This window comes from Oxyura jamaicensis, chromosome 10, assembly GCF_011077185.1.
Source record: "Oxyura jamaicensis isolate SHBP4307 breed ruddy duck chromosome 10, BPBGC_Ojam_1.0, whole genome shotgun sequence".
In the NCBI taxonomy this organism is placed as follows: Eukaryota; Metazoa; Chordata; class Aves; order Anseriformes; family Anatidae; genus Oxyura; species Oxyura jamaicensis.
Window position 1 is genome coordinate 17,719,910 of NC_048902.1, and position 17,221 is coordinate 17,737,130.

General features: G+C 40.4%; 1 protein-coding gene across 2 annotated transcripts in view; it reads right to left on the reverse strand.

Moving 5' to 3' along the window:
* The window catches only part of IGF1R (insulin like growth factor 1 receptor), a 172,398-nt gene that overhangs the window by 20,515 nt on the left and 134,662 nt on the right, over positions 1-17,221 (reverse strand). For both annotated transcript variants that reach the window (XM_035336180.1, XM_035336178.1), the window contains exons 6-13: positions 12,450-12,664; positions 10,413-10,539; positions 8,839-9,077; positions 8,242-8,409; positions 7,841-8,045; positions 3,719-4,005; positions 2,071-2,207; positions 883-1,042 (exon numbers count right to left, since the gene is read on the reverse strand). In XM_035336180.1, coding sequence (XP_035192071.1) covers positions 883-1,042; positions 2,071-2,207; positions 3,719-4,005; positions 7,841-8,045; positions 8,242-8,409; positions 8,839-9,077; positions 10,413-10,539; positions 12,450-12,664 — 1,538 coding nt within the window. The remainder of the gene's footprint in view (positions 1-882; positions 1,043-2,070; positions 2,208-3,718; positions 4,006-7,840; positions 8,046-8,241; positions 8,410-8,838; positions 9,078-10,412; positions 10,540-12,449; positions 12,665-17,221) is intronic.

The following is a 17,221-nucleotide window of genomic DNA, read 5'->3' on the forward strand; positions in this document are numbered from 1 at the left end:
GCAGATGAGTGGAACAAGAAAACAGACACTGAAAAGCATTAATTTTGTACAGAACAGTGTCTGTCTGGAGTTTGGTTTCACATGTTATGCTTAAGGACTTACATTCCTCAGGGAACAATACGCAATTGTTCGCTTGCATATTAACCTTTCTTTTCCTCCACCTTTTGTTCACCTTGCAATTTCTTGTACTTCAGAATATATTCACGCTGATCTTTACCTCAAGTTCATCAAATGCCAGGAATTAGAAAAACAAGAATGAATAAAATGACAAAGTTCCAGTTTTCTGTGGATACAAGTGCTCTTCAACTAAACACGGAAGTTCTTGAGAGGGTCTCTGTATACCCTGCAGAGTGCTATTCTTCCAAAATCTAAATCACCCCATAGTCAGGACCCTTTCATCAGTGTTACCTTCATTAAAATGTCACTCTGAACAAGTCATATGAAAAAGCATATTGATATTTAAAAAAAACCTGACAGCCAAAATCTTAACAGATGATCTGTTTCTTACAGCACTTTGAAATTGAAAGGAGGTTTGTGTAATTGCCCCAGGTTTTGTACAACTCAGCTCCACATTGGTACTTCTAACACTGCATTCCCAACTGTGAGTTGGGCACCCCAGGGAGCCACAGTAGTGTGTTCTACGCACCCATCACCTGATTGCACCTCTTACATGCATACAATCTATGAAAAAAAGGATCACGTCTCCAATACACCTCCTGCTTGCCAACACTTACCAAAAAATGGAACAGATGAATTCCCCCAAAAAATCAGCAATAAGAGTATTCAGAGCACAGCCAAGAGGCTCATACAATTACAAATGTATACTCTAAGAATTATTAAAAAGTGCCCCAGTCTGACACAGCCTACAAACAGTTGTCTTACATTTGGGTTGTACATAGAAAGAGACTGGCTCGGTCCATGACCCATTTCCAGCTAACGAAGTGGCCTGAACTCTAGCAGAATAGTTTCCGGGGTTCAGATGAGTTAGTTTAGCTCCCCCGAGCTTCTTGTATTCCTGTCTGGAAACACATTCCCGCTTCTCCTGAAAGACAAAAGCAATTTGCAGTCCATGTTAGTATCTTCACATTCCTCCTTCTTGAGAAGACGATGTAGCTGCAAGATAAGCTCATCTTTATAATTAAAAGCCCCATCTTCTATTTTTTTTCTTCCAACAGCTTAAAGAGATACATGAAATCCAGAAACTCATGAAAGAAAACAAAGGAATGAGATGTTGGTTGGAGCCAGGTGTTTGAAGTCACCATTTCTATCGCTGGTCTGTAGCAGCCCACAGAAGCCCGTTAAGATCCCATTTTGTGTCTCAGTTGGCCCACATGTAAAAGGGGATTCAATCAAACGCTATTCAATGATTTAAGTCTGAGTTATCTACAAATGTCTGAATGAAGACCACTACCATAAACACCATGCAAAAAGTTACTTAAGAATACAGAAACAGGTACATTTTAAAGATGACATTGCAGGTGGAAGTCAGCAAGGTAACTTTCTCAGTAGTAGTGGATCTCCAAGCTCTGTGTTACAGCCTGCACTGTACTGCAAGTTAAAAAAATTAACAAAAAAATCCTTAAGCTATTAATTTTAAAGATTAAATATACCTCAACATTAGATTCCACTTCCTCAGTTTTGAGTTACATTTTGTAGTTTTTTGAAGCATAATAAAGGTCCCAAATTTGAACTTATTTCAAATTCTTGTTTAGAAACTGCAGGCAACCCTGTGAGCAAAAACAGGGTACCACGAAGAGTAACTTGGACAGCAGACTAGCTGCTAAGTCACCCTCTATATCATAAAGTGCTATATGAGCCTCAGCAAGCTCAAACATGATGATGTTAGCTTTAAGTCACCAAATCTCTTCATGTAACACTATGTCTTTTGCAACATACAAAGTCAAAGCAATGAAAACGTACTACAGTGGTACTCAAACCTGGGTTCTCCAAGACTGAAAATACACTTAGCCCAACCTTGCTTAGCTAGTCAGATGTGACAAGATCAAAGTACAAAACACATATTAGAGTTACAAACAATTAATTCTGAACAGAGATATATCAGATCCTCACCTCTCCATGCTGCCCATATTTGATTTCATACATTAGTATCAGCCCATTGGGATTGGTGGGCTCTAACCACCTCAGGTAGACGGTGTTTTCTTCTTTTGCTTCCCATGCTACTGTTCCTGGAATGTTATCTGCTCCCTCTGTAAAATATTTACAAGTGATGTGAGAAGAACACCTACTGCTTAAACAGGAACTTATAGAACAATTGATGGGGATAAAAAACAAAACAAAAGGTTCATACTGTTCTTTAGGTATCAAAGCATTGTGTTAAGTGCTATTTGAAGATCCAGAGAAGAAAACGCAGTTGCCAGAGGCTTGTTGGAGAGATGAGTATTGCCTGAACTGCTGATTGCCAGAAACTGCAGCATGTTACAGCTTCACAAAGTATATTGGTGCTGTTTTAGTAACTGTGCTTTGTATGTGTGATAAAGAACAGTTTATCAGCACCTGGTTGTTCCTTCCAAACCTTCCGCTACACCAAAACCATGTAGACACAGCTATTCCCACCAAATGGCTGTAAACAACAGCCTGTTTGCAAATGGCTGCAAAGACAGTAAAATCTGCCCCATCAACATCGCTTTGCTGTAGGCAAGCTCATGAAACTTGTCACAGTTTAAAATACAGTCCCATCAGTAATTCAGCAATTGCTTTATCCCTAATCATTTTCATTCTTGACGATTTCATGATTTTTACTCAAATCCTAACAGGAGTGTGAAGACAGCTTCAAAGAAAAAAAAAAAAAAGCTACTTTTCCAAAGATGTAGTGGCTGAGTTTAGAAGAAAATTATTTAGTTTTAAATTTTCAGAGTCACACACTAAAAACTAGGAATGCTTTTTTCCTTTTCCCCCAACTCACAGATTTCCTAATTTCCTTGAAATAGGCAACACTTTTTGCTTTTTTACTGACACAGCTGAATCTGCATTATGACAGAAACAAAGCAAAATTGCTACCACTCTGCATCAAATATTCCCAGACATCTGCTGGAGTCAGAAGCTCTTCGCTGGATGCATATGAGCTTACACTCAAATCATCTCTATTCTTCTCAGAAGTGCAATCTGTATAAGTCCCAAACACGAGTAGAACATTCAATGTCTCTTATTTGAAATATTCTAGATGCCCGTGATTGGGCACAATGCAATACAGTACTGCTCCTGTTTCCAGACTGGACAAATGCTTGGTCATTCTGTGACAGAAGAAACATTTGGCAAGTATTCCCACCAGCAAAACTCTAACATCTGTAAACAGTTCAGCATGAGCATAGCAAAACTAAACATGAGCAGGGAAATGTTCCCATCTCTATTCAGCGCACAGGGAACCGAGGAATAAAACCTTTAAAGCCATCGTGTCTGTGGCTCTCATCTACACAGCTGGGAAACTGATTCTCTCATAACCATGTAGGTACTGAAGGCACATCTGCACTTCCCCAGATCACAGAAAAAAATTAATTCAGATGAATCAGTACACAGGAGAGACCAGAGAAGGTCATTAAACTACTGTAACAAAGTTTTATACAGTTCCAATTTATCTTCTTACATTCCATGTTTACATTAAACTCCAATGCTTTCCTAACTGCTTTTGGAGGATTTGTCCCTTCTGAGATTGATCTGTCCCTGGAAAATAAAATAAAGCATTATACTTGTGAGAGCGTACCTGAAGGCATGGTTCTTGCAAAGACAAAGTTGGAAGCACTGCAGCCAAGTGTGTCAGCTTCATGGTTGCAGCTGTGAATATCAATGCGGTAAAGAGTAAAAGGCTGGAGATGGGAGATGACAGTTCTCTCCTTGCCATCCACTTTGGTCTCGAAGAACGGGTATTCCACCTCACTCTCCTCCGCGTCAGAAACATTGGTGAAGTGATCTGTCCCAGTCGTGTTCCTGTTTCGAGTGGCCAAAGTGGCATTTGCAATTCGAAACACGTCCCTCCGCTTCCGATCAGGTCTGTGGAGCAAACAGACATACAGAAAAAACACGTTGTAAGAGAAAACTGATTTTTCCTCTAGCTCCAGAGTAAGTGCGGGAGGAAAAAAATACAACAGTAGAATAGCTAACTATGCTTTTAAGAAAATAGCTAAACAAAGGGAACTGCAAAACAAGAAGAAAGCTTTCTGTTAAGCTGAACCTGCAGCATGTCAGCACATCCTACTGCTCTCTCTCTTGGTTGGAAAACAATCTAAATTCCGAGGCTCACATCAAGCCTCAAGATAAATGTGCAAATTTCTGACCACCCTGGTGCTGGCACAATAAACTGAATAGCAAGAAGAGCTTCACTGTTATTTAATAAGCAAACTGGATCTGTATTTAATGATAGTAACATTGAAGCTTAAAATAAAAATCAGATGTTAGAGGTTTAAAAGGTTAGGGAAAAACACTTCTCTGAAGTTTGCTTGATTAGCAAAGCTAACTCTCAATAGGTTTAACTTATTTCTTTGCAGTTGCAACGTGTAGAACACAATTTAGGGTAGAACACTAAATGCATTGCACTGAGAAAAGAAACCTTGGACGGCAGCTGAAAACCATGGAAGTTAACAACCACCAATACACAGCAATTTGTATCTCTAATTCTCACACCTTAACAAAATCTCTGCAAAGGAACAACCTCCCTGTATGAGAAAACACAGCACTAATATCGTGCACAGCAAGGATGTCACCAAGTAACTTTGCTTTACCTTACAGGCAGCCTTATGACATTTAAGAACTGAATTAGACCTGAGGATTTACAGCAACGCTGCTACTGTCCCAAGTCTAAGAAACTGCTATAATGGACAGGCCTGAGTGTCGGTGCAAACATCAATATAAAAATACTCTATAAACATTTGGCTGGTATGAGCTAACCAACACATGATCGCTACATAACAGACATGTCACTTGGTCTTGTGTCAGATCCACATCTGTTTTGCACCAAAGCACTGACTGCATGGGCAAGCTGGCTTTTCTACCTCCTGCTCTCCTTGTCACTAAAGTCAGCTGGACTGCTCACACCTGGAAAGTAACACAACAGGGGAATTGAAGTAAAAAATAAAGAAGAGTGACACTGGTCACAAAAACATTTTTAGCTTGAATCCTATCCCGCCTGCAATCACTTAGCCAGTGCCCACTTAGCACCTGATCAGCGCAGTGGTTATCAACGAGGGTGAAATCTAATACATATGTACTAGAGTGAGTTGCAGATCAGGTGAGTAAGGCCTGCCCAAAACACACAACAGCAAAAAGCTGATGCAACAGGAGAAGTTAATACACCATCAAATACACTGTCTTACCACACTCAGCCACAAAGCAGCATGTTGCAGAGCAAGCCAGAAAAGGCTGACTTGGTTTTGAAATCTTCTGGCAGAGACTGGATGAATTTTTATTTTTTAGGATTTCACTACAGTTTTTTCAAAATTCTTTTACTGTTTCAAGTAGTCATTTCGACACTCTCAGTTGCCATATAAACCACAGCACAAAAATAAATGAAGACAAGAAAAGGCCACATAGCAAACATGATTAAAACGTTAAGACATTTGACATCATTGCTTTTGTGTCAAGCAGTTTCCTGCTTTGGTGAAAGGCACAGATAAAAACAAAAAAGCAAGCATCTAAGAAAATAAGGAAAAGTCTAGAGATAAACATATGAAAGTTCATCTACTGAAAGAGAGGAAGGAAGAAAAATGCAAGAGATACTGAAGGGAACAACAGTATGTAAAAATAAAATCAAATTGACATTGGAAAGAAAAAAAATATAAGCCATGTAACATAAAAGCTAACTGTTCTTAAATTCAATGCCAATTTTGACATTAATTCTCATATACTTTCCATTATAAACAGCATCCATCTTATCCTGCTCGTTAGAGAACCAAACATGAAGAATAACTTGTCCTCCTGTGGTCAGGAGTGTCTGCCGAAGACTAACCATAGCCGTAATGCTTGAAATCTACCTCATGACTACAGTAATAGATATGGGGTCATCCAGAAACTGCACACAAGATTAGATCAACAGTCATTTTAAACAACCTTAAAACCACACAGTTGAATATTTTCATGCTGTATTACATGTTGCATTTTGTTCATAATATCCTGAAGACAGGTACAATGCTGGAAACAAATACTACTATTGAGGCTTGCATTAACACATTAACTAACTTCTCCCTTGGGAATGAAAAATAAAAATAAAAATTGACATCAGCAAGTAACAAGCTGCTTAGATTTGTCCCATAGAGACATTTCAGTGGCTCATAATCTCTAATTTCCCTGACATACAGTCTCTTTAAAGTTGCTTAGCTATGCAGCTATTTCTGAGCATTACACCTTATCTGCCCTTGTTACAAAACACACCCTTATGACAGTAAGTTAAGCAAAAGGGGAAACTGTCAAGCTTTCAGGAAATCCTTTGTGAACTGATCAGTTTATTTGTTCCTGAGCTCAAGGTTCTGTGATTTTCTTTTTGTTTTGGGGAATGCAAGACAATTTGGAAGAAAATAAATGACAATACTATTTAAATGTTCAAGCTGTGCTGACATAAAAAGGATGTATTTTGTAAAAGCTGGTATGACAGAATTTCAGGTAGTTTACACCTTAAATTTGCCTTTCAAAACTCTTTGCTCTGCAATTTCAAGAAGTCCAAAATGAGATCACATTTATAAAATCTCACATTGCTCTTGGAATTACACCCTGGCTAGTCACGGAGGCTGCTACTTCTCTGTACCTCACCCTTGCTGCTGGTTCTTACCACCTGCAGGGAAATACTGCACAAGTTCAACCATCAACACTAAACATGAATCAAACACAGCTCAGATACATTTAACACTTCCAAAGCGAGACAGTATTTAGTTCCTGTTTTTTTGGACAAAGCTAAGAAGCACTATACACATAATCCCAAACCCAAACAGGTCAATCCAAAAGAGCCTTAAATAAAGGTCCAAAAAATCATGATTGAGAGTGATATAACCTAGTTCTAATAAGCAACAGAGCCACACTTGAGAGCTCTCAAACACAGGACTTCACCATAAACTTTACCTGCCAACAGAGACGATGAGGTAGCATGCATGAGTGAAATGCGATTGCTTACAGACTGTAACCTAACAGCTACACACTGTGCTTGGTTCCAGGATCCAATTATCTGAAGTAAGACCAGCTTACATAAAGGATAAATTAGAAACTCAAGGATCAAAATCAGCAAGTAATTCAGTAGTATCCACTCTATGATGCGTTACTATTCCACCGAACGAGTATGCAGTAGTATTTATTATGGAAGAGTCTATTTACTATTTCTCTTCAGGATAGGCCCAGGAAACCAATATGCCCTCTGCAATTAGTGCAGTGAAGGCATACCAGTTTCAATTCTGCAAGGTGAACACAATTTCAAAGGCAAATAAATCTTCTGATTAGGAACATAAGCACTTAAATGGCTATTTAGAGAAAGATCTCATTTAAAATCCTTTGTCTGACACATGTTGCTCATCTCTGAGACCCTTATAGACAAAGAGCTGCTTAAGTGACTCTTGACTCTGAAAAGAAACCACCATTGAAGTCCTTGAACAATATAGCTAAGAAGCCTTATTATTAGGTAAAATTGAGAGAGTAGGGTAAAAATTAGTGACTAAGAGAAAGCACCAAGTAAGAAGAGCACTGATTGTCTCACACAAATGGAAAGGCAATGTGTGTATGTTCCAGGTGTTATCTACATATGCTCCTTCATTCAGGAAACCTTAGCTCCAGGAAATGTTTTTTTTTGTTTGTTTTGTTTTTTGTTTTTTTTTTTTTTAAAAAAAGGCAATTATTAGCCAAAGTTCTTTACCTGGGGACAAAGATGGAGTTGTGAAGGAAGTTCTCAAAGACCTTCCGGTACTCTGCTTCCTCCTTCTCAGCTTGCTTCTCTGCCTCTGTCTTGGGACAAGCACAACAAGGTCCTTTTTCTCCCCCACAGCCCTCTGGCTTGGTGGGTTCAGTAGCTTCTTCTGTATCAATGGTCCCATCAGCGTATCTTCGAATTGGGACTTTATCTGAAGAGAACAGAGGCATCTTATTTCTTTCCCTCTCCCTGTTATGAACATGGCAACAATACACCCATCCCTTTGTACTTGCTGCTATTCACAAAAGCATTGTGAAGCAGGGCACAGGCTTTGGCGCTTGTTAACAATGTGCCCTAGCAGGTAAGAGTCCTGGGCATTTCAACACAACTGCGTTTAGTTTTCCTACCTTTGGAGCAGTAATTGTGTCTGTAAAGATAACTGTCCTGAGGTTGCTGCTGCCATCGCACAATATAGTACGAGAGATTGCCATTGGGAAGAGAGGGAGGATTCCATTTCACAATCAGTTGGGAAGAGGAGTTGGATGCTGAAATAACATCCAAGGGAATGGATGGCACTGGGAAAAAAAAAAAAAAAAGGAAAAAAAAGAAAATGAAGGCATTTTAAACCCAGTGTTCTACAGTGTATTTGCATGCAAGCATTCACAGTGAATCCTAATAAACAGCAACAAAAACCACCATCCCGTCTTAAAGAAAAGATTTCCCATATTTATGCCCCACTAACGATGGTTATGAAGGGTTCAACTGTAACCATGTACAGTCCAAACCGAAACTGCATTAAAATTTACCTTCACCAGTGGGACAAAGCCTGATACCCTAAGGTATCAGAAAACCTTCATACAATTTTTAATGCCGCTTTTAAAATTATTGACTTTTTCTAGCATTGCATACATCTGCCCAAAAATTCTGTTTCTGAACTTGCACAGTAATGTAATGAGCATGCCTGCAGTGTTATCAACCTATTGGCCAAGAGGCCAGGAACTTACCAGCAGCATTGGTTCGTATATAAACTATTTCACTTTTTGCTCCATGAATATGATGGTTTTCCATCATTGTGAGGGTAACAGCCTTGACATAGATGGCATACTGAGTCCAAGGTTTCAATCCCTGCAGTAAAATTCCAGGGTTGTTCTCTTTGTTTGGTGGCAGGTCAACATCAACCATGTTCCAGCTATTGGAGCCACATGCATCTTGACCATCGTACTCCGTCACATTTTTAAATGGCCTGAAATATTCAAAGAAAAAACATGTACAAAATATTTACTTGCTCCTAAAATTGTCACACATTTATGGGAGCACCTCGCTTCAACACTGCTCAATTAAATAAATAAAGATCACTTGTTTTCAACAGCAAAATACAATGAATAAAATCTTTTTATTTCCAAGCACTACAAAACTCAAAGTTCGGCTTTAGCTGCAGGTCTTATCTTTAGTCACTAGCAGTAAGGCAAGGTCCTGCACAGAAATACTCATACAGGATTTGTCTTTTGTTATCAGAAACAGTGAAAAACTTCAGACATATTTAGACTTCACCTAAGCATACATGAAACAGAAGCAACTTAAAATACTTACTGGCAGTGGCCATATTTTTACTATAAGGATCTCCGACTTCCATGACTGGCCTTGACCAGTCCAACAGGCTTTCTTCCTTTTGTTTCTACCCAAGAGCAACATGCTTACATAGGCATGTAATTCTGCTTTTCACAAATTGCAATACTCGTGCAAGAAACGCAACGCTTGTGCAACTGCTGTTCTTGCTTGTTATATACTATAAACTCATCAGCACTAAGTTTACTGCATCACTGTGCACCATCACAACGATAGTCTTTTTCAATCAATACTGGACTCTAACTAGTTCTGTTTCTGTCTCTCACAGCCTTGCTCCTCCGTATGTCATTACCATTGTTTTGAACCTACCTTTCACCCCTCCAAACTACTTGTACAAGTACCATACTCATTTGTATTTTGTCTCTACTTTAAATCTGAGATCATACAAGCATATGCAGAGGCAGATAAACATCCCTAGAAATGATGCTTTCTCCAGCAACTGTGCTGCTTCATTATCAAGAGACTCTAATGCAGAAAACTACTGAGGCTGGATAACCTAAATAACCCTAAACCCCAAGTACGATAAGTCATCACGGTACTACTGCTGATTTGTGACACCCTCTTAGTACTATGACTCGAGAAGTAAAAGATCTCATTAGACATAACAACATGACTTACAGAAAGCTCCAGAGTAGTGCCCTGAGAATACCCAAGTCATTCATCTCATTTTTTCAAATTTGAAACTACCAAATGGATTTGGAACCCAGTTGTAGTCTTCAGTCAAAACAATCCTCGTTTTAAATGGGGCTTTTTCTCCATCAAGAAAAGCCTTTGAATGAAAGCAGGACTTGGAAGATGCAATTTATAAACAGGATGAAATACGTAAACTGCATGAAATAGGAACTACCTGAACAACTTAGCTGACTAACTGTTCTCAGCAAAACAGCAGTCAGAATAAAATTGTCTACCATCCCTTTACTGTCTCCATTAGTCTCTGAAGACATCTACTCACGCTTCTTTGTAGTAAACAGTGAAGCTAATGAGATCTCTGTAATCTGGAGGGCGATACCGTTCCCACGTTAGTTTAATCCGATTCTTCAGTGTAGTGTTGGAAACAAAACGCAGAATGTGGCTCTCGCCTGCAAGACAGAAGGACATCACAGGGCAGAGTTAGCACTGCATCGCCTGGTAGTTTTTGTTCTTTCTTACATGTCAGTTTTAGCTAATTTGCCTTTCCAGTAGTGCCTATGATACCACAATACGCTAACTCCTCCTTCCTGAGTTTTTCATCCTCGTTTCATATTCATTCAATATAGATTTGAGTGCTTAAGTGTAAGTACCATCCTTGGCAATCATTATAGCGTATGTTAGAGCTACCTGTTTGTTGCCTTTTTTTTTTTTTTGCTGAAGAACATTTTCTTTTAATGTATCACCAGAGAACTCCTGACAACTACTTCAGACTCCCCCTGAGTGAGAAATGGAAGTCCTGTATATTCACAGGACTGGTTTAGTAGCACTAAATTGATCAGCCAACCCCAATGTACCGGCAGTACCTGGCCACTCTGTTCTCACTTTCCAAGACAATTTTTGATGATTACAATCTGTTTTTTCTCAAGAATGGACAAGATGGAAAGGATAAAGGAGTTGACATTCCTACTCATTGCAGGCTGGACCAAGACCTCCAAAACTCAGTTCATATACTGCACAGCCAATGGATGGCAGCAGCTTCCAGCTCCTCTACTGAACAGAGCTGAATGAAAGCTGCCAGCTTGGAAACGAAGAGCTTCCTACTACCAACTGACTGGGTTTTCCAATCCAAAACAAAATAGCATTTTTAAAACTTAATTCTTGGATGAAGAAATAGTGTTCTAAGTGTCAACTGTGAGTTTTGAATGTTCCATAGACGCCTCTGAAAAAATAAAGGACGTTTCACCCTCGTACACTGGCACTATTGGTGCTATCTTTTCAAAGGCAGTTTAGCTTTTGTTGATTCTTTTCCCCTTCTCGGAGTCAGAAAGCTTTCTGTAATGTTTTTTTTTTAAAAAACAGGCAGCGGCTGGCACTAGCCTCAGTGGTAGTAAGGACTGGCTGTGTGTCTGTAACTCCTCCAGGACTGCAAGCCTTTACTCTATTGAATGTGCAAAGAATGGAGTGTGCTTACAACAAGGATCTATGCCATCTGCGTTTATGCATCACGCCTAAAGAGACATTCAGCAGAGTACATGTCCTAGTTTTGTAAACACCATCCCGAACAAGGGGACTTGACTTATACACAAGATACATTTTAATTTACTCAGCTCCAAGAACACCACAAATAGACCAAAGAAAAATGCACTGTCAGTTCTAAGAGTCTGAGGTCCAATTTGTAAGTGTTCTGTCTTCTTAATTCTTAATTCCTCATGAGAGACTGCTTTTAAATGTGTTGGTTACACCTGGACACCTGATGTGAAGATGACCAAAGTCTACAGAGGACTTTCAAGTAATTTTGTCCACTGCAGAATCCAAAATTAAATGGAGAGACATTGAAGTTTAGGCATACTGTAGAACACTAAAAACAATTCTCAAATCAAAAGCAAATAATTTGAAAATAAAGCAAAGGAAACTGGGTTTACAACAAGCATTTCTAACAACAAGATGCGATATTTGACCAGAGCTGAAAAGAAGCTTTAATGTAATGTAAATGCTTTATTTTGGAGTCTGTGGAGTTGTTATTTCAGCAGCCTCCTTAATATCAAGAAAGAGTAGGTATCTGAGCAAGGAAAATACCAACAATGATGTAAATCTGCAAAGGAAACAGAAAAAACTGTTCTTCGTTGGCTATACCAAAGCCAAGATTTTATTTCTCATATCCCAAGTATGTTCCTATCGTTATAGGAAGCTGCAGACACACAAAAAAAATAAAAATAAAAACAAACAAACAAAAAAATGTGATTCTGAAAGTAGTTTTCTTCAAACACTTGTTACAGAAAGCCCACTGTTCTGTCTAACCTCTACATGTTGCACCAGTCAGTAACATGGCCATGTGGTGTGGGTGGCTGTTTGAACTTACAAGAGGCTCTCTCCCCATTGTTCCTTGGGTTTATATCTCCTTTGCTCTGTCGCCCTTTGGTTCCCGAAACTTCCTCCATACGGTAGATCTCAGAAACACACAGTTTAGGATTAAATGCAAAGTACATTTTCCCCTCCTTGATCGTCAAGTTATGATGGTTCCAGTCCCACAGCTGCTGAAGATTGTGGTTATCGAGCACATAAAAAGAATAATTCCTAGAAGGAAGTTTTTGAAGGAAAAATATTAGTTTTAATTCATAGCCAATTCCCACCAAGAATAGCTTAATAAAAGCAAACTTTAAAAGACTTTATTTCCTCTCATTACTTTACATTGCTATTCAGCAGAATAAACCATTTTCTCCTCTCCCATGGAGCAAGTTTTCCCTGAATGCTCACTTCAGTCAGAGGGCAGGGCAATGACTTCCACGGGACTCCAAAGCTGACACCACACTGTGTAAAGCCCATTCCAACGTGTTTTAATAATGAATAAATATGGAAGCTACTAGAAAGAATGTAAATTCGCGTCCTCTGGACAGCAGATCTCTACAACAGATTTTCCATTTTGTGGCAAATGGGAAGCAGTAACTGCGTATACCTCACGGGAGGAAAAGCATGCTGCAGTCCTGATGACAAAATAGTGAACACAGCTGTCTTGCTTATGTTTACAAAAGCAACTGTAAGAGTTTGCATAGCGAGGCTTCCTTGCCTCTGTGTCTTAGTTTACCTTTTGGCCCAATAAAGATTTCCTACGTTGTGCCAAGTACAGTTGCGCCTATACATCAAAACCTGACAGTGAACAGTTGCATGGACTGCACAGTGCAGGATCCACACTTCAAAGTCCAGAACTAATAACACAGGCGGCAGCAGCATGCGCTGAGCCCACTCCCTAGGCACAGCAGTGGAATAATATGAACATGCTTTATTTCCACAGACATCAAATGCAAAGTTGTGTGAGTAAATCCTATCGTACAGGAATTCCTGGTGCCACTTGACTGTGCTGAATGAAAAACAAAAACAAACAAAAAAAAAACAGGTGCAGCAAAAACAAGGGAAGAGGCTCTACATCAGCAGTAAGACAACACCTGCAAAAACACATTTTCAGATAGCAGGACCAGGAATGCACAATCGGGAAATGAGTTACAGGGTTGCGTAGCTGATGAGCCTGTATCAAAACAACCTATCACGGCAGCGTTTGTTATTCTGTTGGAAGCCCTACCCCCAGAACTGTATCAACACAAAATCCATTACTAGCACAATAAGTACTTGCAATCTGTGTAAAGCATTTTGCACTGGCAAGTCCCTCTCAACACTTGCAGTGTGTAGTTAAAACTACACTTTCTGTGCATCATTTTAACTAGAGAGTTACTGTCAGGGTAACGTGGCAGACAAACCATGGGGCTCACAAGAAGCTGACCACTCATTTATTGTTTTCCTTCCACTGTTTCAAATACAATCCAGCATTAATTCCTTCCTCAGACAACCTGACATGAAAACTGCATTCTGGCTGCAATCTGCACAGCACACAGTTTCTGCACAGTTGCAGTTTCTTGTAACATACCAAAACGCTCAGTGTGTTTTCAGAACAACATGAAAGGGAAGTGGTTTATCCTATTTCTGAGTGTCCCCTAAACATCCATGACGTGATTACTAACGAAGTTGATACACCTGGTACCACTGCAGTCAGAAGCTGAGAAGAATGTGCTCTGGTGACTAACACAGTCGAAAAGGGAGCACGTAGATATAGGTGTTAAATGCCTCTTGCCAGGAGAGAACGATGATGCTACACCGCATGTGGGATTCAACAGATAGCACCAAAAAGCGTGTTTATTTCAGACACCTATTACTTTGTTACAGATGACTAAAATCCCTGCAGCTCTTTGTGTGCTACTGAAAAGATGACACTTCACTATAATTAGCGTGAGTGATTAAGCGATGGCAACTAAGCTTTTCAGCAAAGACCCAAAAAGCCGGACTTGGATTTAATGCAATAAACAGAGGTGTAGCTCCACGACTACTGAAACCATCTTCAATATTTAATAACAGCCTAGCTTGTCTCCTGCTCACAACTGTGGCAATTATGCTTTAAACACTAAAGATAATTCTTGTATTAAAGCAATGCGGCTAAGCTTTCAAGAGAGTCGAATAAACAGGGCAAATGAAACACACACTGGTGCTTCACACAACTGCACACTGAGTGGGCCACAGCCTGAATTTCTGTGGATCATACTTTTAAAGCTTTAAAGCTTTTAAAGCACAAGTTTGAGCAGCAGTCGGGGAAGGCAAACAAGTCCTAAGAGTTCCTATATACTCTGAAAGTATAAATTAGGGGAAGTTATTCTGGCACCAATCAAAGCACCAGGGAAACCACACTTGGAATGCTATATCCAGTGCCAGTCACAGGAGATGTGCAATGCTGCGTGGCTCGGAAGGTGGAACAGAGGGCAACAGGAGTGCACTTAGGGCTTAGGTTATAAATAAAGTTATAAATAAAGATTATATCAGACTTTGGCTCCAGCAGCTGTGGAAAAAATAGGGAAGCCAAGGAAGATAGGATGGAAAGAATAGAAGATTCAGTGTAGGAAAACAAAGCACTGCCAGTCAAACCCTAGAGACTGTGTCTACGTGAATGACTGGAGAGCATGGCCTGAAGGACAGGCTAAACCTCTGAACAGGAGCAGGAAGCACAGCTGTCTCACGCTGTGCCATAAAAAAGCCTCAAGGCAACCTGCATAACCCATGCACACCCCCAGGCGAGCATTCCCACAACAGGACGTGTATTCCCAACTGCAGAGCACCCATAGCTACTTAATTATTGACTGCATACATTAAAAACCTGCTCCACGCTCCGTATTTGCACGCAATTCTCCATCTGTCCACATGCACGCATCGTAAAGCAGCGATGCGGAACACTACATCCACCCCAAAAGGAGATAGGGGCAGTAAGTGTTGAAACAAGCTTTCAGTCACCCTTTATCCCCCTTCCACAGCTTGCATTAATGATACAAAAAGTTCCTGAAAGGGGTAATGAACAAGTAAGTTTGCTGCTAAAAAAAACAAACAAGAGGCAGTGCATGATCTGTGAAGGCAAGTGACTTGCACTAAAAAGGGAACAACTGGCAGAGGACTAGTAACTGCAGTGGGTGAGCCGGCTACAGGAGGCCAGGTTTACAGCAGACAGAGCCTGACAAGCCTGGACCAAGACGAGCAACCTGTGGGACATCCAGAAGAGAAGCTGTCCATCTCAGTGCTACAATGAAGGGAAAGAAAGAAATCCCACTGGAGAGCTGGAACACCAACTAGTATGAGATGAGCAAAAAGGAAAACCCTTATCACTTTACACATACAAAACACTGGCTGAGCAGCTGCCTTTGAACTTGGTACACGTCCCACACCTATAGCACAGCGTGACCCTGATCACTGATGAGGGTCTGATGAGAACAGAGCCAACGTGTACACAACAGCACAGCAGAGAACAGTCATGCCTTGGCAATCATCTCACTGCTTGCTCCTGAAGTCCAACAATTGTTCGTTTTCCAGGTACGCAGACTGGAGACACTGGGAGACGTGCTGCCACTCGCGGGGTGGCTGACATCGGAGATGGGAACGAGCATGCAGCACCCCAGCAAAGAATGGCCAGGCAGAGAGCACCAGACCAGGAATCAAAATCCTACAGTGGACACCGAGACCCTTCCAGCACGTCTCCGTTTCAGCTTCCTAATTTGTAAAGGGGAATTATTTTCTTGGAGTGGGAGCACATTCACTACTGATGCGTTGTTCCAAAGAGGTAATGAATACCCTGGAAACAACTAAGAAATTAAATTCCCTCTAAGCTTCTCATGTTCTGTGACAAACGAGGCCGGCACCAGTAACTGAATAAGGAAGAAATATCGAAGCACTGTTTTTTCAGTCCCGTTCAATAAAAAAGTGATGGTGCAGCGGGGGACAGTCATATAATGAACAACTACAGTAATGGTTCTTAATTTAACCTTTCTCACCCCCCAAGGCAACATTGGCATAAACAACTACTGTTCAAGCAGACCAGTACTTCCCAGGTTAAGATCCATTCCCTGTTGTTCATATCTATGCCAAAGTACTTGTTCAAGCTCACTTCCTTCTTGCCAGGTATCTACTTTCATCTAAATATTTTTGGAAATGTTATTTAGGTTGCGGTAATGCCTAAATTATGCTAGGCATCTTCCACAGAAAGCGAAAGAGGCATGTAACTGCAGTCATTTCCTAGCACGGGCAAAATTTAGCTCAGGTAATCCCACTCAGCCTCATTTTCCTCTTCAAAGCTGCACCACTTCCTTTTCTGTTTGGGAATCAGATTTAAAAACCTGCCACTTCTCTTCCTATCAGCTCTGCTTGCCAACATACAAGGTACCAGAAACATAATGACTACTTAAAACCCAAAGCTGAACTCAAATTTAAGGAGCACAAGAGAGAGAGGGAGCGAGAGGTACAGAAGAAAAGACAAACGTCTAATTGGAGTATCTGCTAGAGCACACCACATCCAAAGGGGCTGAATGAGCCTTGTGCTCGGCAAAGTGAAAAGCCTCCAGGATTTGCAATTAGAAACAAGCTTTTCCATAGAGCCAATGTTCTTACTGAAAAAGACAGTGTGCTTTTCAAGTGCAGGATGAAGAGCTGCCCTTTAACTTGCTCTGTCAGATGGTGGAATTTGAAGAATTTAAGGCTGACCAAAGACTAGCCTGAGAGAAAGAGGGAGGTTGCGATGAATCCCTCATGCTGTAACTTCATCCTGTCGGGGCA